Source organism: Anas platyrhynchos, chromosome W, assembly GCF_047663525.1.
Source record: "Anas platyrhynchos isolate ZD024472 breed Pekin duck chromosome W, IASCAAS_PekinDuck_T2T, whole genome shotgun sequence".
NCBI lineage: Eukaryota > Metazoa > Chordata > Aves > Anseriformes > Anatidae > Anas > Anas platyrhynchos.
Genome location: NC_092620.1, coordinates 2,676,529 through 2,703,507, shown reverse-complemented (window position 1 = coordinate 2,703,507; position 26,979 = coordinate 2,676,529). Strand labels below are relative to the sequence as shown.

General features: G+C 46.1%; 1 protein-coding gene across 1 annotated transcript; it reads left to right on the top strand.

The window, feature by feature from the left end:
* Positions 1-23,374: 23,374 nt before the first annotated feature.
* Positions 23,375-26,534, top strand: LOC119714306 (uncharacterized). Its single transcript, XM_072030592.1, has one exon. The coding sequence runs from the start codon at positions 24,154-24,156 to the stop codon at positions 25,918-25,920; it is 1,767 nt and encodes a 588-aa protein (XP_071886693.1). The 5' UTR covers positions 23,375-24,153; the 3' UTR covers positions 25,921-26,534.
* Positions 26,535-26,979: the final 445 nt, after the last annotated feature.

The window sequence follows — 26,979 nt, the reverse complement described above, 5'->3', positions numbered from 1 at the left end:
GGCCTCACCATAACGAAATCCAAGCCATCTCCCTCTATTCCAGGGAGACTTTACCCTCATGGCTCGTTTGATTGCAGCACAGGTCTCACACTGATGGGTAACCTGTGTGATGGCCTCAATGGTCAGGTCCACCCCTCGATCACGAGCCCATCTGTAAGTGGCATCCCTCCCCAGATGTCCTGATGTTTCATGGGCCCATCGAGCTACAAACAGCTCACCCTTACGTCCCCAGTCCAGGTCCACCTGAGCTATTTCAATTTTTGAAGCTCTGTCTACTTCTTCATTGTTCTGATGTTCTTCGGTAGCACGATTCTTAGGCATATGGGCATCTACATGACGTACCTTTACAGCCAGGTTTTCTACCCGAGCAGCAATATCTTGCCACAGGGTAGCAGCCCAGATAGGTTTACCTCTGCGCTGCCAGTTGTTCTGTTTCCATTGTTGCAGCCACCCCCACAGCGCATTTGCCACCATCCATGAGTCAGTATAGAGATACAGTACCGGCCACTTTTCTCTTTCAGCAATTTCTAGGGCCAGTTGTATAGCTTTCACTTCTGCATACTGACTCGACTCACCTTCCCCTTCCATGGCCTCCACAACTTGTCGTGTGGGACTCCACACAGCAGCTTTCCACTTCCGATGGCTCCCTACCACACGGCAGGATCCATGAGTAAACAACGCATACTGCTTTCTGTCTTCTGGCAACTCATTGTATGGTGGTGCCTCTTCAGGACGAGTTACTTCTTCTGTTGGTGCTCCGAAATCCCTGCCCTCTGGCCAGTCCATAATCTCTTCCAGGATTCCTGGGCGGTTGGGTTTTCCCATTCGAGCCCGCTGTGTAATTAACGCTACCCATTTACTCCACGTAGCATCGGTTGCATGATGTGTAGTGGGGATTTTCTCTTTGAACATCCAATGTAACACAGGTAGCCGTGGGGCCAAGAGAAGTTGTGCTTCTGTACCAACAACTTCTGAAGCGGCTCGAATCCCCTCATATGCTGTTAATATTTCCTTTTCAGTTGGGGTGTAATTGGCTTCTGATCCTCGATAGCCCCGACTCCAGAACCCCAAAGGTCGGCCTCGAGTTTCTCCTGGGGTCTTCTGCCAGAGGCTCCAGGTGAGCCCATGCTCCCCAGCTGCAGTGTACAGTATGTTTTGCACAGCTGGTCCAGTACGGACAGGCCCAAGGGCTACTGCACGAGCTATTTCTTGTTTGAGTTGTTCAAAGGCCTGTTGTTGCTCAGGGCCCCACTCGAACAAGTTCCTCTTCCGAGTCACTCGATATAGAGGACTCACAAGCTGACTATAACCGGGCACATGCATTCTCCAAAATCCCACAAGACCTAGGAAAGCTTGTGTTTCTTTTTTGCTAGTTGGCGGAGACATAACTGTTATTTTGTTGATCACATCCGTTGGAATGTGGCGACGTCCATCCTGCCATTTTACCCCCAAGAACTGGATTTCCTGTGCAGGTCCTTTGACCTTATTCTGTTTAATGGCAAAGCCAGCTTTCAAGAGAATTTGAATTATTTTCTTCCCTTTCTCAAAAACTTCTTCTGCTGTATTACCCCATACAATGATATCATCGATGTACTGCAGGTGTTCAGGAGCGTTCCCCTGTTCCAGTGTCGTCTGGATCAGTCCATGGCAAATGGTAGGGCTGTGTTTCCACCCCTGGGGCAGTCGATTCCAAGTATACTGAATGCCCCTCCAAGTGAAAGCAAATTGTGGCCTGCATGCTGCTGCTAGAGGGATAGAGAAAAATGCATTAGCAATATCGATTGTAGCATACCACTTGGCTGCCTTTGACTCTAGTTCGTACTGGAGTTCTAGCATGTCTGGCACTGCTGCACTTAGTGGTGGTGTGACTTCATTCAGGCCCCGATAGTCCACTGTTAGCCTCCACTCGCCATTGGACTTTCGCACTGGCCATATAGGACTGTTAAAAGGTGAATGAGTCTTGCTGATCACTCCTTGGCTCTCCAGATGGTGAACTAACTCATGGATAGGAATCAGGGAGTCTCGGTTGGTGCGATATTGCCGCCGGTGCACAGTTGTAGTCGCAATTGGCACTTGCTGTTCCTCAATCCTCAGCAGTCCTACAGCAGAAGGGTCTTGTGAGAGACCAGGCAGGGTAGACAGCTGCTTAATCTTCTCTGTGCTCAAGGCAGCTATGCCAAAAGCCCACCGGTACCCTTTTGGATCCTTGAAGTATCCTTTCCTGAGGTAGTCTATGCCGAGGATGCACGGAGCCTCTGGGCCAGTCACGATGGGGTGCTTTTGCCACTCCTTCCCAGTTAGACTCACTTCAGCTTCCAATATGGTTAGCTCTTGGGATCCCCCCGTCACTCCAGAGATAGAGATGGGTTCTGCCCCTTGGTGGCCTGATGGCATTAGGGTACACTGTGCGCCTGTGTCCACTAAAGCTTTATATTTTTGCGGTTCCGGTGTGCCAGGCCATCGAATCCACACAGTCCAGTAAATCCGGTTGTCCCTCTCCTCTACCTGGCCAGAGGCAGGGCCCCACTAGTCTTGGTCGGAGTATCTATCAATTAATTCTTCCAAATGTGAAGCAGAAGTCTCTTCGTCAGGGTCAGGAGTAATACTATTCCTTCTACTGCCTCTGGGGGACTGTTCAACAGAAACTGGAGCAGCAATCCTCTTAGGGGCCCTCTTTGTTGCTGCTGTATCTTTCCGTAGCTCACGTACCCGAGCAGCTAGGGCCGAGGTCGGTTCACCATCCCACTTCCTCATATCTTCCCCATGGTCACGTAAATAAAACCACAAGGTACCTCGCGGTGTGCGTCCTGGATTCTCCCTTGTTTGAGCCGGGGACTGCTGGCGCTTGATGGCCGAAAGATTTTTTTGTTTAGGTGAGGACGAAGCTATGTGTTCATCTAACCGTTGGGACAGTTTCTCCACAGCTGAAATGCAGCCCCGTACTGGGGCAGAGAGATTTTCTTCATATTTATGAAGTTGATTGGACACGGTGTCCACAGTTGGCCCCATCCCCTCATCCCAACCCATTACTGCCAGTGTGCTGGCATGTGTTAGGGGTGCCGCCCGTACAAACTTCCGCCACATGGATGTTGTGCATTGAACTTCATCGGGGTCTGTAGGTGTCTGGGCATTATTTAAATCACTATAAATCATCTCCAGCACAGCTAATTCCCGCAGCTGCTGGAGGCCCTGATCCATAGTGGTCCATTTGTTTACTTGGTAGACAATATCCTCTTTATGGGGATACCTTTCTTTCACAGCTGTTAGGATTCACCTCCAGAGGCTGAGAACTTGTGCCCCTCTTCCAATTACTCTATCAATGAGCCGTTCTCTGGAAAGGGATCCCAGCTGCTTGGCTTCATTGCCTTCTAGCTGTTGGGTATTGGCCCCACTATCCCAGCATCGAAGCAGCCAGGTGAGGATGTGCTCACCTGGATGGCGACTGAAGTCTTTTCGTAGTTCTCACAGCTCACTCAAGGATAGAGACCGAGTAGTTTCTGATTCATCTATGATTTCAGTCTCTCCTTTGTGATGTTGCCATGATAACGCTGCTTTAGAGGTGCTTGCCTTTTCTTCTTCTCCCTCATCTGTAGGAGGAGCTTCTTCCCGTACTAAACGACCTGATCTCCGTTTCCACTGTTTCGTCTTTACTACAGGGGCGACTGATACCATAGATGGTCGGTCCTCTAGGGTGGTCACAGTTTGTGCTGTCTCATCATCAAATTCAAGAACCTCCCTATTCCCTTGAGGGTGCTGGGCAATGTTAATTGACATTCGATAGGCGTAAGCCAGACCCCAGCAGAGTGCAGCAATCTGGTGGAGTTCTCTAGTATTGCCAGGGTCAGGGCATACGTCTTTCAAACATTGTACCAGTTTTCTTGGATTTTGTACTTGTTCAGGGGTGAAATTTAGAACCATTGGAGGAGAAAACCATGATAGGTACCTGCCCAAATCCCCCCCCACACCTTGCCACCCACAACTTTGTCTGGGGACAGGTCCTTGGATAATATTCTTAATAAATTGCTTTACCTTGGGGAAGAAGACAAACACAAGACCTAGTAATAGGAGGATAATATCTGACCAAGGGTATCCAAGATACTGAAAGGCTGCTGTAATTAGCCCACAGGGAGAAAAGTGGAAGGCACCACACCCGATATTATTCACTGATTGACTGCTAGGGGCAAAAAAGAAGGCGCTGTAATTCTTAATATTTTCAATAAGATAATCTCCAGGAGGCCAGGAGGATAACCATGCCGGGCCTGAATACCAAACAAAACTGAAGGCCAGTATGTTACAGCACGACACGATAAAGAAAACAAGCACAGACTTCAACACTTTCTCCGATCGGATGTAAAGGAAAAAAGAAAACAGAGAGTAGGCTACATACAACATATCCACACAGAAAAGTATTGCCAGAAAACCGAACATTATGACTATCGATATGTTAGTTGTAAATACTTCAATCAATGCTATTGTTATCTCAACCCTCGTGCCCCACGTTGGGCGCCAAAAAGGACTGTGGTGGTTTTACTCAGGTGGGCAGCCAAGCTCCACCACAACCGCTCTCTCACTCCCCCTCTCCTCAGAAGGATGGGGAGAAAATACAACACAGAGAACTCGAGGTTTGAGATGAGAAAGGTTTAATTAAAGGGAAAGGGAATGGGAAGGAGAAACAGATACAAAAGAAACAATCAGTCCGCGCGGAAGCACAGAGAGAGAGAAAAAAATTATTCTCTACTTCCCATCAGCGAGCGGTGTTCGGCCACGTCCTGGGAAGCAGGGCCTCAAACGCGTAGTGGTTGTTCAGGAGGAACAGCCCCCTCCCCCACGAGAGCCCCCCCTTTTATTGCTGAGTGTGACATCAGGTGTTATGGAATATCCCTTTGGTTGGTTTAGGTCAGCTGCCCCGGCAATGTCCCCTCCCCATCACTTGCCCACCCCCAGCCTGCTGGCTCTTGGGGGCTTAGGAGTCCTGATGCTGTGCCAGCACTACGCAGCAATAGACACAACACTGGAGTGATATCAGTGCTGTTCCAGCTACGAGTGCAGAGCACAGCACTGTGCGGGCTGCTGCAGGGAAAAGGTGACTCCAGCTCAGACAGACCCAACACAATGTCCAAAAGCACCACAACGATAACATCGGCAGCGGTGTAGTAATTGGTTACTAGGGGGTGGTACATGACCACCGGCGGTTTGCAAAGGAGCAAGAGCTGCAAGGACCTGACTCTGTGTAGACTGAACATGCTCTTTCACAGCCTGTGCCTGTTCTCGCATGCTGTCACCTAATTGCTTTACTGCCTCTACTAACATAGCCTGTGGGCCTACTGGTACCTGAGCCATTCTTTCCAACCCTTCCTCGATTGTCCATGTCCCGGGTAAGGAAGCTAATATAGTGCGGGTAGAGGTGTTGCTATTCTGAATTGCGCACTGTTTTAATATCATGCCCTTGAGGTAATCGGGCACCCCTGCCGCCTGTATGGCATTTGCTACGCGATCAATAAAAAGCCCAAATGGTTCCTCTCTACCCTGTTTGATTCCCATGTAGGAAGGTATTCCCCCTGGCCCCTTTATCCGATCCAATGCTCTTCTGGCCGTTCTCATTGATTCCTTGGCTTTATCAGGTCCCAGCAATGCCTGTGCTTCTGTCCTAAAATACGGTCCTACCCCCATCAACTCTTCCAGCGTGACCCCATGTAAAGGGTCCCCCGGTGCTCTTATCACTGCGACTGCTTCTTGACAAGCAGCGTGCCAATGGGCATTAAATAAGAGCTGCTGGTGTTGGGTCAAAATTAACTTCATTATGTTGCATATGTCTCCTGGAAGCAAAATATTTGTTCCCCAAATATAGTCCAGCATGTGTCTCGTAGGTTCACCTTTCAGACCTGAGTCATTTACTGTGGACCGCAGCTGAGTTAACAATTTCCAGTCCAAATTCACTACATTAACCGTAACATTACCCTGGGCGTCCGGCGGTGAGTATATTACCGGGAAGGCCTCTAGAATCAATTGTGCAGCTATCTCGTGTTCACCCTCACGTAGGGCCTCATTTGCTATTTGGTTCCACATCCTCTGCCTCTGTTGAACACCGTCTGTAAACGGGCTTGTGTTTTTTCTGTCTGGTGTTTGCTCTCTTATTTCCTCGTCCATCTGAGGGTTAACACTACCAGCTCTTCCTGGCAATCCCAGTCGCTCTGTAGCGGCAGCAGCGACTCTCTGCTCAGCCTGATGTATAGCTAAGGCGTTAGTGACTGCTTTCCAAGGCTTCGATAATTTTTTAGCAGTCTTATTGTCATTAATAACTTCATCAAACAATTTGTCCCCAAATTTGCGCCACTCTGCTTGTTCAAAAACTGTATCCGGATTGATAAAACAACCCTGTGCTACTCCATATGCTAATAATCCTGGTAAATCCTTTTTGCAGTCTATACCCTGCGTGCTGCGGTTTTCTAAAAAGCATTTGAGCAAATCATATGCCTCCATGCCTTTATTTATGCTGTTGCAGCCTTTGCGAGACACATGACTGACAGGGACCCTCTATAGGTGCTCTCGGGTGCGGGGATTCCGCGTTTACGTCCCGTTCCGTTCCGTTCCCCTGTCAGACTGCGGGTGCGGGGATTATCGTCCCTTTCACCTCCACCGCAATTACTTCAATGTCCCGCGATTACTTCAATGTCCTGCGCGGTTCCGTTTCCCGCGTCTCTCACCGTGAGTCCCCGCGTCCCACCGTTTCCCGCGTCTCTCACCGGGAGTACCGCGTTTTCTGCGTCTCTCACCGGGAGTAGCGCGTCTCACCGTGAGTCCTGTGTACAGCGTTTGCGGCTCGGTGTCTGGTCAGCTGCAGCGCCGGTCCGATGTCCGCTCCGAAGTTCCGGCGGCGCTCCGATGTCCCGCGCCGCTCCCATGTCTCAGTCTCGGCGCTGTGATGTCGCGGCGCCGCTGGTCCCCGGCGGCACTGGTCCCGGCGCCGCGCCGATGTCCCGGCGCCGCTGGTCCCGACGCCGCTGGTCTCCTGCTCTACCTACGTTCGGATGAGCCGGCGCCGCTGGTGTCCCGCTGCGCTGCGATGTTTGCCCCGGCGCCGCTGCGATGTCCGTGCTCAGCTGCGATGTCTGCTCCGGTGCTGCGATGTCCTGCTCCGGTGCGATGTCTGTCCCGCTGCGATGTCCTGTTCAGGCCCTGTTCAGGTCTCAGCCTGTTCGGGCTCCATTTGTTGCGAAGCACGGACGAAAGCACGACAGACACCAGCAGAGTCAGATCATGCTTCACCATTTATTGCCCGAATAGCCTAACTTTTATAGTGAACTTTACAGGGGTGGACTGTGGGAATAGAAATGTTGTTTTTGCAGAGTTACATTGTTTAGAAGGAGGGAATGTGGTACTGAGATATGCTTACAGTGATAAGAAAGTTTAGCAGGCGACCTAGTAAAATGCAGACAACCAGACTCCTTAGGACAATTAGGTGAAAATCACGGTGTCAAGTCAAGTCAGATAAGTGAAGAAACATTACCACTTCAAGCAGTAAAAATGTCAAAAGAAAATTGAAATTTAACAGGCCGGCAACTGAAGGCCATGCATTGATTGTGAAGCATCAGATAGATTGTGAACCTGGATTACCCACTCGGTGGGGAAACAGGGGAGGGTCCTGCCATCAAAAGGTATATAAACTGTGTTTTGGAACTAGTAGATGCGCTCTCTCCTGCTTGTGGGGCGCCCGCCATTGCAATCGCGAATAAATTACTACTTCACTGAGATCCTCGCCTGAGCCTAAGTTATTGGCTACGGAGTGTTTCTCACAATTTGGGGGCTCGTCCGGGATCCAGTCACCTACTGGGGAGCTCCACCGCCGCAGCAGCAGGAAGGCATGCCCCGCTGATTTCAGCGGTCCTGTGCATCGACGGTGGCGGTTCTGCGGAAAGCTGACAGAGGGCCCGAGACTGGTTAAAGAGGCAGGATCCGTGAAGTAGTGGGGAAAGGAAGAAGGTATGCACTCCGGGTTTTTAAGAATCAATCCGGTAACTGTGCACAGACCAAGGTAAGAAATATTAAGTATTGCCTTGGGGGTCGGGTGATCTGGTGTATGGTAAGCCTTTACACGGGGAAGTGCTGGCACTACACCAGGGGAATCTGGTGTACGGTAATCCTTGCACGGGGAAGTGCTTGGAAGTACACCAGGGAATCTGGTAAACTCAGGTGTGCGGTAACGCTGGCACGGGGAAGTGCTTGGCGGTACACCCCCATCTTTCAGTCCGTTGGTGTGTGGTACACTGCAGAAGGGAAATTTCTGTAGCACATACTGGCGAGGGTTAGGAAAAATGGGAAAATATGAGTTCCAGGGGACAGGGAGATATCCCTGGGGGAGTGCCTACTAATAGTTCTTCCTGAAGAATGATAAGAAATTGGAAACATAATCCCAAAATTAGAGGGATTGTAAAAGAAAAATAATTAAAAAAAGGTTAAATATTGTGTATCAGTCTGGACAAAAGAACCAATTAAGGAAACAGCAGTATTTTGGCCAAAATACGGGTCTGATGAAAATTCAGGCTTTAAATTTATATGTAAACAGGAAGATTCCTTTTTTAGAGAAGGAGCCAAGTTATGCTCCCTATAATCTTAATATTGAACTGGTGGCAGCAGCAGTCACTCCGGGAAGGGAGACAGGGACTGTAATTAACACTGTCCCTAAAGAAGGATTGTACTCTAGGCTCTGGCAAGAATTAGAACAAGGTAGAAGAGATATTGAGAATTTTGCCTTCCCTGATACTAACAGTACTAACACTAACTGTGTATCCTCTTAGGTGAACTATTCCCCCCCCCTCCTTACCAGCAGAGAGGTTAGGACTTTTAAGAAGGAGAGGAAGTCTTTATTCGAGGACCCCAACAGCCTAGCTGAACAATTAGACCAGTTCCTACGACCTGATTTATACTCTTGGGGGAGGGAATTATGTCTATAAGTATGTTGTTTACAGGGAAAGAAATGGGAATGATCAGGAGGAGAGCTGCTATACAAGAATGGGAAAGAGCTCATCCTCCAGGACCAGGGGTAATACCAGCAGGGCAGAAATACCCACTTGCCAATCCTGGCTGGAATAATAATAGTGTGCAACACAGAAATCATATGAGAGACTTGGGGTCAGAATGAGAAAGTACTTGGGGATGAGTCCCGAGGACCCAGTATCCCAAGGGCTCTTGAAAGTTCATTGTGTGATTAAAGCCTGGCAAAATACGCAGAAAATGCTTCAGAAGGTGGGGGGATGTAGTGAACAGTCACTGGGGGACCCTCCTGCGGGAGGCCCTGGAGGTGTGTGTCTGGAGGGGAGATAAGAAGGAAAAAAAAAAAAAAAAAAAAAGAGAGAGTGAAACTAATGGTATTGACAGTGCAGCGGGTAGTGAGGCAGAGGGTTGGAGAAAGAGGAAGAAAATCTTTAGGGGGAGTCAGGGCCAGGATGGAAAGGAGAGGAAGAGAGATGAAGGAATGGCAGGCAAAGAAGGCTGCCTGTGTTGTGGCCTGAGTCCTAGCAGAGACAGGCTTTGATAAGATGTTTTAAGTGTGGCCAGGCTGGCCACTTCGAATAGGAATATCTGGAGTGGAAGAAGGAGGAAAGAAGGAAAATGGGATGAAATATACTATATTGATATGTTGTTTCGGTATCTTGGAGGGAAAAGGTATGGAATTAAGTTGGACCCTGACTGAGCCTTTGGTGCTGGTATTAGAAAAGTACAGGCTGGAGAAAGATAAAGGAAGTGTTAAAAGGGTTGCTGAAGGTGTTAAAGGTGTGGCATGTAGTATTTAACAGAGCTGTTTGAAGTTGAATGAGCAGGGAAAGGGGATGTAGGCATTATCTAAGTAACAGTCTAGAAGTTTTGGTATATTTGCATATTTGCTGTGGTGTTTGGTCAGTTTCCCAAGCATCGGGGAGGGGGGAACAGCCTGCTCCACCAGGGGCCTCTCCAGAGGCCGCAGGGGGGCTTCAGCTCCAGCGCCTGGAGCGCCTCCTCCCCCTCCTTCTGCACTGACTTTGGTGTCTGCGGGGGGGGGGGGGGGGGGGGGGTTTCTCGCTCTCCCAACTGCTGTTGAGCAGCAGGTTTTTGTTTGTTTCTTTGTTTGTTTGTTTTCGTGGATGTGCTCTCACAGAGGCACCGACTGTATTGCTCATGGCTTGGCTCTGGGCGGCAGTGAGCCCCTTAGGGGCCAGATGAAATTGTCCCTTACCTGCCACGGGGAGGCTTCTGGGTTTTTCTCACGGGGGCTGCCACTGCAGTTTCCCACGCCCCCCACTCACAGCCCCCGAACCTTGCCATCAAACCCAATACACTGGGGAACAGCTAGGTCATTACTGACTTGTAAAGTATCAGGGATTAAATTCACTAATGAAACCCTAAAAAGTGATGGGGGCAGAAGGGGCTGGGATAACAGTGCCACTTTTGGGGGATACCAAGCTGAGACTAGGGGATAAAATGATCACTGGGTAATTATTGTATGTACCCAAGGCAGGGACTAACTTGTTGGGAAGGGATTTGATGATTAAATTGGCATTCAAATAGTAAATTGTTAGACTGGAATATCAGTGTTATTAATGGAGTGCTCTCAGGCCCTGAGAGCAAACATACATGTATATTCACCTCTGATTGGAAAGGCCCTGAAATGGGGGCGGAAGCAACAATATAGGTGGACAATTTTACCTCAGGGGTTTACAGGGCCACCTATCTATTTGGGTAAGTTCTAAAAAAAAAAAAAGCAATTACAACCTCCCAAGGAGGTATTAATGTTAACAAATATGTGGATCGTTTTCTATTGTCAGGACAGGAGAAAAGAGTTGTGAAGAAAGCTACTAACAAGCTATTCAACTTTCTGGGAAAGCAGGGCTTGGGAGTATTAAAAAAATAATAATAAATAACAATAATAATTTACAATATGGAGAAAGAGAAGTCAGGTATTTAAGGCATCTAATGTCTGAAGGAAAACAGATTAAATGCAGAGAGGATTCAGGGAATTGTTGAAAATTAAGAAAGAACTAAAAAGTTTTAAAAGAAAGATTTTTTTAAGGAATCAGGAGCCATGAAGTCTGAAGAAAAATGGATACTCCCTGATGGGAGAGAAATGCTGAATAAAGTGATAATGAGGCAAATATTAACTGTTTTACATCAGAAGAGTCATTGGGAGGTGCAAGCAATGTGTGATGTTGTGCTAAGAAAGCATGTCTGTGTAGGAATATACACTTTAGGGAAGCACATATGTAGAGGGTGTACCATATGTCAAAAGGTAAATAAAAAGGTCTTCTGTAACCCATCTAGAGGGGGACGGGAGCCAGGGGTTTGACCTTTCCAAAGTATACAGGTAAACTTTACTGAGTTACTTGTTTGTCCTAATTGACCACGTGACTGGATGGGTGTAAAGCTTTACTGCAAGGGTTAAAGCAGGCCTTAGAGATTGAGTGGGATTTTCACAGCCCCTGGCACCCCTCCTCTTCTGGGAAGGTGGAGCTAATGAATCAGACATTAAAGAAGCAATTAACTAAACTAGTGTTAGAAACCCAACTTCCTTGGGTAAAATGCTTACTCTTACAGGTTTAAACAGCACCAAGAAAGGATATAGGAATTTCACCATATGAGATGCTGTTCAGATTGCCCTATCTGGGCAGAAGGGATGAGATACCACAATTCAAAACAAGAGAGTTTTCTTAAGAACTGTATTCTGGGGTTGTCCTCTTCTTTGTCATCTCTCAGGACCTGTGGGTTGTTGGCTCAAACCCCACCTTTGGAATTCCCCATTGTCCTGGTTTCAGTTAGAACAGAATTAATTTTCTTCCTAGTAGCTGGTGGAATGCTGTGTTTTGGCTTAGGATGAGAAGAGTGCTGATAACACCCCAATGCTTTAATTGTTGCAGAGCAGTGCTTATACTAAGCCAAGGACATTTCAGCCTTTTGCTCTGTCCTGCCAATGGGCAGGCTGGGGGTGCAGTAAGAGCTGGGAGGGGACAGACCCAGGACAGGTGATCCAAACTAGCCAAAGGGGTATTCCATACCATCTGACATCATGCTAAACAATATCTAGGGGTGGCTAGCCGGGGGGAGGGGGCCGGACTGCTCGGGGTTAGGCTGGGCATCGGTCAGCGAGTGGTGAGCAATTGCATTGTGCATCACTTGTTTGTACATACTATTATTACTTTCGTATTATCACTATTGTATCATTATTATTATTATTGTTATTATTATTTTTGTTATTATTATTTTCCTGTCTTATTAAACTGTCTTTATCTCAACTCACGGGCTTCACTTTCCATTTCTCTCCCCCGTCCCAGAGAGGGAGGGGGGAGGGTGAGCGAACGGCTGCGTGGTGTTTAGCTGCCGGCCGGGTTAAACCACGACACCCATTCACCACCATCACCCAGGAAACCGGGTCCTGATTTGGACCTGGAAAGAGTCAACTCCAGCCTGAATGGGAAGGACAATTACTAACCACTGAAACAGCCATAAGAACTGTGGAAAAAGGTTGGACTCACTATACTCGAGTGAAGGCATCCGTCGACGGTAGTACCTGGGAAGGTGTTCCTACGAAAGACTTGTTGGAAGTTGAAATTGAAGAGAAAAATCTCATAGTGGACTCTGAGCAGGATAAGAGCTTACAATTGTAAACTAACCTTTTATTTTCACAGGTAACTAACAACTGTGACTTGTGATTGAGAGAAAGAACAGACCTATAGTGAATTGCAGTGCTCCCAAGGGGGGGTTGTTATAGTAGTAGTGTACATCTTATTTTTTGTATCGATAATTATTTGGAAACCTAAGGTTTAAAAATAATGACAGGGAAAAATAGATTACTAATTTTGTTTTTAGTGATTCTAGGCCTCAGAGAAGGCCTTGGTCAATTGGCAACTTGGAAAAGGCATGACCAGATAATAGCAAAAACGGGATACCCCATCAAAATATGGGTGACTGTGACAGAGGGTTATGTACCACAAGCCATCACGTTTGATGTTTGTGAGGTGTTAGCTTGTGGAGATTTAAATGCCCAACGACAATTGAGCAGAGAGAACAAATAACTGAGAGAGACCCAACAGCCAGATTGAGAATAGCTGTATGGAAACAATCCTCTATTGCCATCAGAGAAAGGGAGAAACTCAAGGAGAAAACAGGAGAGAAAACAGGAGGCCCTCTGAAATGTGTCAGTTCAAACAAGGTATGGGGATGTGAATGCCTGGATAGAATGGGTCAAATATACCGTCCAGAGTCTCAACCGTAGCTACTGCTATGCTTGTGCCTCAGGATGACCGATTGCCCAGATAGTGCCCTTCCCATGGGGGTGGACCAAAGACTCCCAAGGGATGCGATGTATGATTGCATTGTACCAAGAAAAGACTGCCTGGGGAAATGAGGCCTGTAAGTCTCTCTTTGCTGTTTCTTGCATGATAACAATATCAGGGTTCCCCCTGTATTCTCCACAGCTATAGGTAACCATACAGCTTGCCTCTCACGGCAGGGTGTGAGTGCTACCTGGCATCTGGGAGAATTTTCCTTGTGCTACCAAGGACTTGATGGAAAACTGCTCAAGACTAGGGATCCCCAGGGCAGATCTCTGGTGGTACGGTGGAGGGAAGATCTTACGGTCCACCCTACCATCTAATTGGGAAGGCACTTGTGCACTTGTTCAATTAGCTATACCCTTCACCCTGGCATTTGAAAGAGAAACATCACAAATACCCAGAAGAACTAAAAGAGGCTTAGGAATATCATTTGATGATAGAGTATACATAGATTCTATTGGGGTACCTAGAGGAGTTCCAGATGAACATAAAGCCAGAAATCAAATTGCTGCAGGGTTTGAGTCACTGTTCTGGTGGGTAACAATCAATAAAAATGTGGATTGGATTAATTATTTCTATTATAATCAGCAGAGATTCATCAATTATACCAAGGATGCAATGAGAGTGTGAGGAATGTGTTAACAATTCGTGTCCCTAAAGAACAATTCTGTTTGAATCCTGTCTGCCTCTGGGCCCTGCACTGGCAATTTAATTCTTGAACCACAGATGCAGTGTGCCCCAGTCTCCCCCTCATTCTAGTCAATTTATCATGTCTTCAGAAAACACTCCTTAAATTTATGAACCTGTTTGCTTTTGTTATTCCGGACTTCTATTTCTAACAGTTACAGCCTTTTTTCCTGTCTTCTTCGAGATTAACTTAACACTGCTATAGATGTGTCTGTGAATGGCTGGGGAAGAATGTTTTAATTACTCGTGAAGCATCAAATAAGAAAGCTGTTTGTGTTTGATGTCTGGGAGTTTCAGAACAACTGATAACAACTAGTGACTGTTATGGGATACTATGAGGATCCTTGGTATCTATCTAGCCAGGGGGGCCAAGAGATTAAGAGGAAGAAAAAAGAAGCTGAAGGACAGTTGGGAGACAAGACCTGCAGAGAGTGTACAGAGAGTGTTCCATAAACTTGGAATAGTGCCGAGTGAGTACAAAGGGGGAGAGGAAGACTACGAGCCTTCAGCATGAAAGACCCCTAGAGACCCCCAGAGGAGACTGATGTGCATGCTCCAGTAGGAGGAACTGGACCCCGGAAGCTAATTATAATAATCTATTTTTTTAGAAGTAGTAATGAATATGTATTAGTCTAGGTGCATAAAAATCAGCTGTTTGATGTAACTGGTGTGCGTCCTGGTGGAGCGGAGACTCCCGGTGCACCCAGCGCTGTTTGCTTACCTCTATTCCTTTATATTCTTTTAATAAATCCTATTTTTTTATTTAATCCTAATTTGAATCCTGAGCCATTTATAACAGAGGCATCCCTTGAGAATAAGGCATACCATATAACAATTCATATGGCGATAATCCAGTCTCACTGTGTGGTTTAGTTCTTATGTTTAAAAGTGCCAACGGTAAGCATTTTGTCCAGGGCATTTGTGTCTGGATCATTAACTTAGCCAACTGTTGTCTTATTGTTTGATTCAGTCTTTCTACTTTCCCTGAGCTTAGTGGGTGCCACGGAGTATGGTATTCTCACTGAATACCTAATGATTGACAAAATAATTTTATTATTTTAGAAGTAAGGTGTGTGCCCTGATCAGAATCAATGTACTGGATTATCCCATATCTAGGTATCAGGTGTTCTAATAGAATTTTTACCACCATTTGTGCCGTAGCTCGTGCTACAGGATAGGCTTCTACCCATTGTGTTAAATGATCTACTATTACCAATAGATATTTTATCCTCTCTACTTTGGGCAATTCAGTGAAATCAACTTGTACTTTCTCAAAAGGCCTATAAGCTGTTTTGTTGTTTTTTTTTTCTCACTCCCGTGGCTGCTTGTTGAAACACTTTCTTAATTATCTTCTGACAAGTTAAGCAACCTTGTATAATTTGCTTTGCTATTTCAAAAAAAACAATGCAACCAAATTGTTTTAGTAAATGATCACTTAACGCCTTTGTCCCCCAATGTGTTTGTGCATGCAAACATCCCAATATTTGCTTCGCATAAGCTTTTGGCAATATCTCTCGCCTGTCTGACATTGTCCATTTTCCTTGTTCTAACTTAGCCCCTATTTTCTCCAGTTTCGTTTGTTTGTTTTGTTTGTTTTCCATTGCATTTCAAAGTTGGTCCAAAATTTCCGTAGAGGTTTCTGTTGGACCTTGTTGGAACAGATTCTCAATTCCCAATTTAACCAGATTTTGGTATTTACCGTTCATTATTTCTGGAGTGATTAGGGTCTCAGTGTGGGGTCAGTCAGGGGAATGCAATCATCAACAGTTCCGTGAGCGGTCCCATTGGCAATCTGAGCTCACTCATAAACTCAGGTTGTTTTAAGAGTTAACTGCTTTTCTGTTTCCATGACAACTGTCTTGGACCCATCATGGTCCCTCTGCCCCAAAGGGCTCACACCAGTGATTTTGAGATCACAGCCTCCTGTTGAGGCAGAACTATTAACATTCCTACATCCTCTTTCCCTGCTCATTCAACTTCAAACAGCTCTGTTAAATACTACATGCCCTAGAAGATGTGGAGGATTGGTATATAGATGGCAGCAGCTTCATCCACCAGGGATTTCACCTCACAGGATATGCAGTAACAAACATCAGCCCAAAAGGTGGAAATTATCACCTTGATAAGAACTTTTGAGCTGGCAAATATTTGGACAGATTTGAAATATGCCTTTGCTGTAGTGCATGCACATGGGGCAATTTGGAAGGAGAGAGGACTTTTATTTTCCTCAATTAAACATGCAGAAGAGGCTGAAAGCAGATATTAGAGAAAAAGAAAAAAGGAAGCCCAGACAGGAACAGCCCCGGCTAGGCAAGGAGTAATGTGCTCTGTGTAAGAAATTTGGGCATTGGAAAAAGGAATGCCCAGAATGGAACAGAAATGGAAAAGGGAACTGGGGAAGGGAGGTGGTAGTCGCACATGCAAAAGACGACCGAAGATGACTGGGGGAATCTACCCCAGCAGATCCGTTGGTTATAAAAATGAAGCTGGGGAAGGAGGGAAAAGAGGTGGAACCTGCCCTCAAGATAAAAAAGGAAGGCAACACGATGTGATGAAGTTATGTCATCAGTAAAGAAGCAGAAAGAAGGAATGAAAAGGAACAGGCTAGTGGAACGGAGACCAGGACGGGAACAGGCACTTTGATTGCCTCATGAAGATAGGTTCGGCCAAACTTGGCAAACTGCTCAGAGAGGCTCGTACAGAAAGTTGCTGGAAATAGGCGCACTGGAGCTGGAGAGAAGCTCAAGCTGAGAGAAGCGGACCCGTGCACACAGTTGCCCCTCGCTGGTAAGCAGCTGCGCATTATGGGGAATCATACGTCCTTAGGAACAAAGACTGTCCTGGTAACCTTACAGCTCATTCTGATTAAGGAGGTATTGGGGAGGCATTGGGGAGGCAAGGACAATCCCCAGACATGGACTGTATATCTCGAAACAAGACACTGGAACTCATGATAAGGAAGCGGCAGACGGACAGAGAAACAAATGTAAGGACTATAAATCTCAAAATTGGACATTGGAATTCATTATAAAGATACAACAAACGGAAGAATTGGCAACAACCAGCTCTCGCAATTAAGAAACGTGCCAATTCAGCAGATTCCTGACCAAAGGTGAAAAGTACACTGTGAGGAAGACTCGGGGTCTTCCTCCCAAAGACCCCTGCCCACGTCCCAAAGACCCCTGCCCACAATTCTTGGGAGGCTCTACGCAGGCGCAAGGTGCCAAAAGGCTAATTAGCATGAGAAGCGAGGGAAGGCGGGGATAGGTAATGCATATGTATAGGCGCTTGTAGAATATTGATAGATTGATTGTATAAATTCAAGACTGCTTTCCGCTTTGGGTATGCACGATAGGTGTTGCAGGAAGCACGGCCGAAAGCACGACAGACACACAGTAGAGTCAGATCATGCTCCATTTTATTGCCCGAATAGCCTAACTTTTATAGAGAACTTAACAGGGGTGGACAGTGTTTCACACAAGATTATTGGTCAAAAGCACTCAGACAAACAACTGCAAGAAAACAACCCCACCTGCAAGAAAACAACCCCCTTGTGATTAGCAGTCACATAGACCTTGTCCTTGAAGCCAGCTACTGGTAACAATATTTTTCTGACTTCCTCAATTAGGCGATGTGGGAACACTGTCATGGGAACTTCTCATAGTTGCCCTGGTAGCTTGGTTTGCTCAGCTACAGCAAGCCATGGGATTTTTGCTGTTTCAAGAAATCCCTCAACAGATAGGTGGAGAGATCCCCCGTGCATCCAGCGCTGCAATAAAGAATATACCACTTAAAGGAATTTCAGCTTCGATCTTTGAATCAATCTGGCACCCCAGATGGGACTACCTCTCTGCCGGACCGCAGGACCCGCTGGGGACAGGACTCCCTAGGGTACCCCCGGGATTTCCCGGAGGGACTCCTCGACTCACCGGATCACTGTGGAGGCAGACAAGGACCCCATCATTGTAAGTGAGTATATTCTTTATTCTGGTTTGGTTTTCTGGTAGACCGGTCATCTGGGACTGTCCAGTAAGTCGGAAGGTGATCTTCTGCAGGACAGTATTTGGTATATACTTTGTGGTTAGTACCACAAGTATATCTGGGGACCTTGAGGTCCATCTGTATCTGGAACTGTCTGTAAGTCGGAAGGTGATCTTCTGCGAGGCAGTGTTTGGTATATACTTTGTGGTAAGCACCATAAGTATATTTGGGGACCTTAAGGAAAGAGCTCGCTTTAAGGTCCATCTGGAATTGTGTTGTTTATTTCGGTTTTCTGACTCATGGAGTATGGTATTTAACTCTGGTTATTGTTACTGTGATTTTGGCTATTTTTCTGGTGGTAATAGTAGGTTCGTGGCATTGTTATAAGAAAGATATCGCTATGGTGTTACACAGTTCAGTTTTCTGACTTATCGCATGTGGAATTTGACTCTGACTATTGTTATTGTGATTTTAGCAATATTGCTGGTCACATTCATGTATGTTGCATTCCTTCAGGGGCTCATCACCCCAGTCCTTGCAGTCTCTCTGCTGGTTACACACTTTGTTGATATCTATGCATTCTCCACTTCTGCACTTGAATTTGCCAGGTCCTGAGCACTGAATAACATCGTTACAGTTTGCTTCATCAGTGCCATCCAGACAGTCTCTCACACCACTGCACTGCCTACTCCCATGGACACAGTTCCCATCTTCACATCTGAACTGGTCTGGCCTGCAGGTCTGAGAAGGGCAGTTAATTTCATCACTTCCATCCTTGCAATCAGGATCTCTGTTACAGTCTTTTTCACCATCACATTTCCAGGACACCAGGATACACTGGGTTGACTGAGGACCACAGCTGATTTCATTTACCTGGCATGTTCTCATATAACACAGATCAGCAATCTCATCAGACCCATTTTCACAGTCCGGATCCTCATCACACTGCCATCTGTTTGGCACACACTGACCACTGTTGCACACAAAGTCAGATTCAGCACACGTCTTCTTCACACAAGCACTCTCATCACTGCCGTCTGAGCAGTCTTCACATTTTGCTCTAGCACTGTCGGCAGCAGTGCACAGGCAGGTGAGGGCGAGCAGCAGGCAGAATGCCCCACAGCGCGGCAGTGCCTGCCGCCGCCCTGCATCTATGTCACTTATACTACTCCTATTACCCGTGCTAGTAGTGTCAGTGGCATCCTCCTGGTACCGTTTCTGTCTTTGCCGCCCCTTACTCTCCCCCTTTTCTTTTTGCCACTGACCATTCACCACAAATGGATAAGACACATGATTACTAGTTAGGAAAGAGAGTGTAACGTCTGCTATACGGCTGCAGGCAGTGCCAGCTGCAATCCTAGAAGCTGTTTGTGAAAGAGCCTGCCGGTGGTCATTTGGCAGTGTAATCCGCGTCTCTGCATTCCTGCCCTGCAATAGAGCTAAATCGTTATTAATCGTCTGTAGAATGAGGCAACCCCACGGAATGTTATCCAGAAACATAGTTATAACACCGATCTGGGGACGAAGAGTCTTTTTTGCATTGCAAGATAAACCTCTTATAAAAAGAATGCCAAAGAGAAGCAGCACAGCCGCCGCTGCCTCCATGGTTACGTCAGACAGGCTGCAGGGTCCTGATGTCCGCCCCTCTGCTCTGTGCCGACTCGCCACACGGTGAGGGTCGGCTGCCGTTGTCCACTGATGCCTCTGGTCTCCCGTAGCAACTCGATCTCGGATGTCCCGCATCGCACCGTGATCATGTCAATTTCCCGCGGCCCTCCGCAATTCCACGTCCCGCCGCAACTCAATTTCCCGCGGCCCTCCGCAATTCCACGTCCCGCCGCAACTCCGTTTCCCGCGGCCCTCCGCAATTCCACGTCCCGCCGCGACTCTATTTCCCGCGGCCCTCCGCAATTCCACGTCCCGCCGCAACTCAATTTCCCGCGGCCCTCCGCAATTCCACGTCCCACCGCAACTCCGTTTCCCGCGGCCCTCCGCAATTCCACGTCCCTCCGCAAAACCCCGTGTCCCACCGTTTTCCGCGTCTCTCAGCGGGAGTACCGCGTCTCACCGTGAGGCCTGTGTACCGTGTGTCCGGGCCGGTGTCCGGTCTGCTGAAGCGCCGGTCGGATGGGCGCTCCGAAGTCCCGACGGCGCGGCGAGATCGCGGCGCCGCTGGTCCCGGCGCCGCCGGTCCCGGCGCCGCTGGTCTCCTGGTCTACCTGCGTTCGGATGTGCCGGCGCCGCTGGTGTCCCGCTGCGCTGGTGTCCCGCTGCGCTGCGATGTTTGCCCCGGCGCCGCTGCGATGTCCGTGCTCGGCTGCGATGTCTGCTCCGGTGCTGCGATGTCCGTTCAGGTCCTCTTCAGGTCTCAGCCTGTTCGGGCGCCATATGTTGCAGGAAGCACGGCCGAAAGCACGACAGACACACAGTAGAGTCAGATCATGCTCCATTTTATTGCCCGAATAGCCTAACTTTTATAGAGAACTTAACAGGGGTGGACAGTGTTTCACACAAGATTATTGGTCAAAAGCACTCAGACAAACAACTGCAAGAAAACAACCCCACCTGCAAGAAAACAACCCCCTTGTGATTAGCAGTCACATAGACCTTGTCCTTGAAGCCAGCTACTGGTAACAATATTTTTCTGACTTCCTCAATTGGGCGATGTGGGAACACTGTCATGGGAACTTCTCATAGTTGCCCTGGTAGCTTGGTTTGCTCAGCTACAGCAAGCCATGGGATTTTTGCTGTTTCAAGAAATCCCTCAACAGATAGGTGGAGAGATCCCCCGTGCATCCAGCGCTGCAATAAAGAATATACCACTTAAAGGAATTTCAGCTTCGATCTTTGAATCAATCTGGCACCCCAGATGGGACTACCTCTCTGCCGGACCGCAGGACCCGCTGGGGACAGGACTCCCTAGGGTACCCCCGGGATTTCCCGGAGGGACTCCTCGACTCACCGGATCACTGTGGAGGCAGACAAGGACCCCATCATTGTAAGTGAGTATATTCTTTATTCTGGTTTGGTTTTCTGGTAGACCGGTCATCTGGGACTGTCCAGTAAGTCGGAAGGTGATCTTCTGCAGGACAGTATTTGGTATATACTTTGTGGTTAGTACCACAAGTATATCTGGGGACCTTGAGGTCTATCTGTATCTGGAACTGTCTGTAAGTCGGAAGGTGATCTTCTGCGAGGCAGTGTTTGGTATATACTTTGTGGTAAGCACCATAAGTATATTTGGGGACCTTAAGGAAAGAGCTCGCTTTAAGGTCCATCTGGAATTGTGTTGTTTATTTCGGTTTTCTGACTCATGGAGTATGGTATTTAACTCTGGTTATTGTTACTGTGATTTTGGCTATTTTTCTGGTGGTAATAGTAGGTTCGTGGCATTGTTATAAGAAAGATATCGCTATGGTGTTACACAGTTCGGTTTTCTGACTTATCGCATGTGGAATTTGACTCTGACTATTGTTATTGTGATTTTAGCAATATTGCTGGTAATAGTAGCTTTGTGACATCGCTACTGAAAGATATTGCGTGCCTGTAATTTTGTGAGTGTTACGTTTTTGTGATACCATTTTGTAAGTAACACGTGTATTCTGAAAGTGTAAACTGGAAAATGGGGGGGCGAGTAAGCAGTGAAATTCCTAAGAAAAGTGCGTTAGGATGTGTTTTGAGTCACTGGAAGGATATTGGAGGATCTGCCGCTGGAAGTGTGAACAGGAAAACATTGATAAAATATTGTAATCAATGGTGGCCGCTTTATAAGCTGGAATGTGGAGAAAAGTGGCCCCTAAATGGAACTTTAAACTCTAATGTTTTGCTACAGTTAATGTTGGTTTTGAGAAGGAGAATAGGATGAAATGTTGTATACTGATGTTGTTTCAGCATCTTGGTGGGAAAAGGTACGGAATTAAGTTGGCCCCTGACTGAGCCTTTGATGTTGGCATTAGAGAAGTACAGGCTGGAGAAAGATAAAGGAAGTGTTAAAAGGGTTGTTGAAAGTGTTAAAGGTGTTTGAAGTTGAATGAGCAGGGAAAGAGGATGTAGGAATGTTAATAGTTCTGCCTCTGCTCTAGGCAGAGATCTTAAAATCATGGGTGTTAGCCCTTTGGGGCAAATGGATCATGATGGGTCCGAGAGAGAGTTGTTATGGAAACAGAAAAACAGTTAACTCTTAAAACAACCTGAGTTCATGTGCGAGCTCAGATTACCGATGGGACCGCTCAGGGAACTGTGGACAACTGCATTCCCCTGACCGACCCCACTGAGACCCTAATCATCCCTAAAATTATGAACGGCTAAGTAAATACTAAAATCTGGATGAATTGGGAATTGACAATATGCTTCCAACAAGGTCTAAAAGAAACCCCTATGGAATTTTTGGACCAACTCTGAAATGTAATGAAAATAAATAAATAAATAAATAAAACAAAACGGTTTGGACCTGGCTTCGGAGGACAAATTGACTAGCCTTTTTCTAGGGTAATCATTGGTCCCTGATTTCAACAGGAATAACGGGGACCTGGGGAATCTACCCTAGCGGATCCTCCACTGATTATAATGAAGCTAGGGGAGGAATGGAAGTGAAATTTCTTATTGATATGGGGCAACGTATTCAGTTCTAAATCAAGCATTAATGCCTTCACAGAATTATTATGTTAGGGTAAAAGGTGTGTTGTGGTTTAACCCGGCTGGCAGCTAAACACCACGCAGCTGTTCGCTCACCCTCCCCCTCCCTCTCTGAGACGGGGGAGAGAAATGGAAAGTGAAGCCTGTGAGTTGAGATAAAGACAGTTTAATAAGACAAAATAATAATAATAATAATAATAATAGTAATAATACAATGATGATAATAGTACCACTACTAATAATGTGTACAAACAAGTGATGTACAATGCAATTGCTCACCACCCGCTGACCGATGCCCAGCCTAACCCCGAGCAGACTGGCCCCCTCCCCTGGCTAGCCACCCCTATATATTGTTTAGCATGACGTCAGATGGTATGGAATACCCCTTTGGCTAGTTTGGGTCACCTGTCCTGGGTCTGTCCCTTCCCAGCTCTTACTGCACCCCCAGCCTGCCCGTTGGCAGGACAGAGCAAGAAGCTGAGATGTCCTTGGCTTGGTATAAGCACTGCTCTGCAACAATTAAAACATCAGGGTGTTATCAACACTCTTCTCATCCTAAGCCAAAACGTAGCATTCTACCAGCTATTAGGAAGAATATTAACTCTATTCTAACTGAAACCAGGACAAGGTGTAACCGAAAAGGCTTATTTTTGTGAACCTTTGAAGTACAAGTTAGGGAAACAATGGGGCATACACAGATTTTTATATACGCCTAACTCCTCACGGGCACTCTTAGGTAGAGATTTATTAGAGCAATTAGGAGCAGAAATTGTCATTGAAAAAGGGAAAATGAAATTAAGAATAGGAGAAGAACAACTAAAAAATGTGTTAAGCTTGGCACTAATACAAACTGACCCTAAAAGTGAAATACCTTTAGAGATCACAGATCAATATGTCCAGGAGTTTGGGCTACCGAAGTCCCTGGAAGAGCAAAAATGTGACCTTAATAATTATTAAATTAAAGCCAGGAGAGAAACCCGTTAAGGTTAAGTAATATCCTTTGAGGATAGAAGATAGGAAAGGAATTAAAGAGATAATTGATAAATTTTTACAGTATGGATTATTGATTGAATGTGAATCAGAATACAATACACCCATATTGCCAATTAAAAAGGCAGATGAAAAAAGCTATAGGTTAGTTCAGGATTTGAGGGCCATAAGTAAAATCACCGAAGACATACACCCTGTGGTAGCAAACCCTTATACGCTATTGACCAAGTTAAGGGACAAGTTGGTCTGGTTTACCGTACTGGATTTAAAGGATGCCTTCTTTTGTTTAACCTTGGCCCCAGAAAGCCGAAACCTCTTTGCCTTTGAATGGGAAAATCCTGACTCAGGACGAAAAGTCCAGTTGACATGGACAGTGCTTCCTCAGGGGTTTAAAAATAGCCCTACGATTTTTGGTAATCAACTTGCAAAGGAACTTGAATCCTGGGAAGCCCCCAGTTCTGCAGGGGTCCTGCTGCAATATGTTGATGATCTCTTGATTGCTACCGAAGACAGGGGAAGCTGCATACAGTGGACGGTGAGCCTCCTTAATTTCCTAGGAATGAATGGATACCGGGTTTCACAACAGAAGGCACAATTGGTTCAAACCCACGTGACGTACCTAGGATTTGAGATCTCAGGAGGACAACGTGAATTGGGGACGGAACGCAAGGAAGCAATCTGTCGTACCCCAGAACCACAGACTGTTAAAGAATTACGAACTTTCCTAGGAATGACAGGTTGGTGCAGATTATGGATCAACAATTATGGATTAATTGTAAGGCCTTTGTATGATTTAATTAAAGATAACTGCATAAGACTAATATGGACAGGAGAAGCCCGAGCAGCCTTTAAGAAGCTTAAGATGGAGTTGATGCGAGCCCCAGCTCTTGGTTTACCAGATTTGTCTAAACCCTTTTGGTTATACTCCTATGAAAGACAGGGTATGGCCTTAGGGGTACTAGCACAAAAGTTGGGACCTTACAAAAGGGCAGTGGCTTATTTCTCTAAACAATTGGATGAAGTAAGTAAAGGATGGCCAGGCTGCCTGCGAGCAGTGGCAGCCGTAATTATGAATATACAAGAAGCCCGGAAATTTACAATGGGGCAGAAGATAACAGTGTTTGTCTCACACACTGTGTCAGCAGTTTTAGAACAAAAGGGGGCTCATTGGTTATCTCCTCAGAGATTTTTGAAATATCAAGCAATATTGGTAGAACAGGACGATGTGGAAATTGTGATAACTAATATTGTGAATCCAGCCTCTTTTCTTAGTGATGCTCCGGCGGAACCTGTGATTCACGATTGTTTAGAAACTATGGAGACTGTGTATTCCAGCCGACCAGACCTTAAGGAGGAGCCCATGGAAGATGCGGAAGAAACTTGGTTCACGGATGGGAGCAGTTTTGTTACACAAGGACAACGTAAAGCTGGATATGCTATAACAACTACTCAGCAGGTAATTGAGTCTAAGCCTTTACCCCCTGGAACATCAGCTCAAAAGGCGGAGATAGTTGCTCTCACGAGAGCATTGGAACTGGCAGCTGGAAAAAGGGTAAATATTTGGACAGATTCTAAATATGCATTCGGCGTGGTACATGCTCATGGAGCGATTTGGAAAGAACGTGGATTACTGACTGCTCAGGGAAAACAGATAAAACATGCTGAAGAAATTTTAAAATTGTTAGAGGCTGTAAAACAACCAGAAAAAGTGGCTATTATGCATTGCCGAGGGCATCAAAGAGGATCCACCGACTTCGAGATTGGGAACAGATTGGCTGATAAAGAGGCAAGAAAGGCGGCGGAAAGAGGTCAAGTGGAAGTGCTTGCTTTAATACCAGACGGTAAAATTCAGACATTAGAGAAAGGACAGGCTCCTAAATATTCAAAAGAAGATTTAAAGTTGATCGAGGATCTAAAAGGGAAGCTGAATGTTGATGGGTGGGCTCATTTGAAGGACAACAGGGTTGTTATGCCCTCTAATTTGGTGTGGCCTATGGTTTTGGGGGAACACAACAAAACCCACTGGGGAGCCAATGTCCTGTATAAACTATTAAATCGAGTCTTGGTAGCAAGAAATCTGTATACCACAATAAGGCAGGTAACCCAACAATGTGACACCTGTATGCGTCATAATCCCAATACAGGAAATAGGGTGACATTTGGTGTCATTGATAAAGGGAATTATTCGGGGCAACTGTGGCAAATTGATTTTTCAGAACTCCCTAGAAAAGGGGGGTATTGTTATTTACTGGTTCTGACTGACATGATTTCAGGAAGGCCTGAAGCCTTTCCCTGTCGAACAAACAAAGCAAGAAGAAGTGGTTAAAGTCTTGTTAAATGAAATAATACCATGCTTTGGGATTCTAGTAGCAATGTCTTCTGATAGAGTTTCACATTTTTGTGTGCAAGTGGTACAACAGATAAGTAAGATTCTAAAGATATTCTAAAGACAACTGCATACTCTTTATAGACCGCAGGCAAGTGGACAGGTAGAAAAAATGAAACATTTAATTAAACAACAAATACCTAAAATCGGACAAGAATCTAATTTGTCATGACCTCAATCCCTCCCTTTAGCATTACTTAGAATTTGAGTTAAACCTAGAATAAAAGGGAATTTGAGTCCCTTTGAAATCTTATATGGAAGGCCGTATCCATTTCTATTTAGTGGAGAGGATCGAACGCAGTTAGGATTAGAATATTTATATGCATATATAACTGAACTTCAGAAATAATTAAATAAAGTACATAAATTTGTTCTCAGGACCTGGGCTAGACGGTTGGATCAACCAATCCACCCTTTTAAGCTCAGGGATTATATATATAAAGACTTTTTCAGGACAACCCCTAGAGGAAAAACGGAAGGAAAGTGGACGGGACCATACCAGGTATTACTGACAACACACACCGCCATTAAGATTAAGGAGCAAGCAGCTTGGATCCCCGGCGAGGATATGGACCACGACCCCAATTGGACCAGCAAAATTGCGTTTTTTCCAGATCCTAATGATTGTGGGGGTGTGGTTGTCAGATTTGGGATGGGCAACTTGGGACGAGAACTTACACCTGACCTTAATACAAACTGTATCTCAAGTGATTAATAAGACGAACTGTTGGGTATGCACCCATCTGCCAGAGCATGGGAATAAGGGTGTATCGTTAATCAGGATTCCCTTGCCTGCAAACTTATCTTGGACTAATTTGTGGGAAAACACATCTTGGGGTCGAAAATATGAAGAAGTTTTGGAACTAGAAGTGAGTAGCTTTGTGCCGTTGGAATCTTACTATGTATGTGTACAAAGGTGTAACCCACCTAGGGGTATGGGAAAACAGGATTGTATAAATACGGATACTACTTATGTGGGAAATCAGACATCTTGTAAAC

What these genes read in the sequence shown, in the direction of transcription:
- LOC119714306 (XM_072030592.1), top strand. Translation starts at nt 24,154, where the DNA reads ATGAATGGATACCGGGTTTCACAACAGAAGGCACAATTGGTTCAAACC.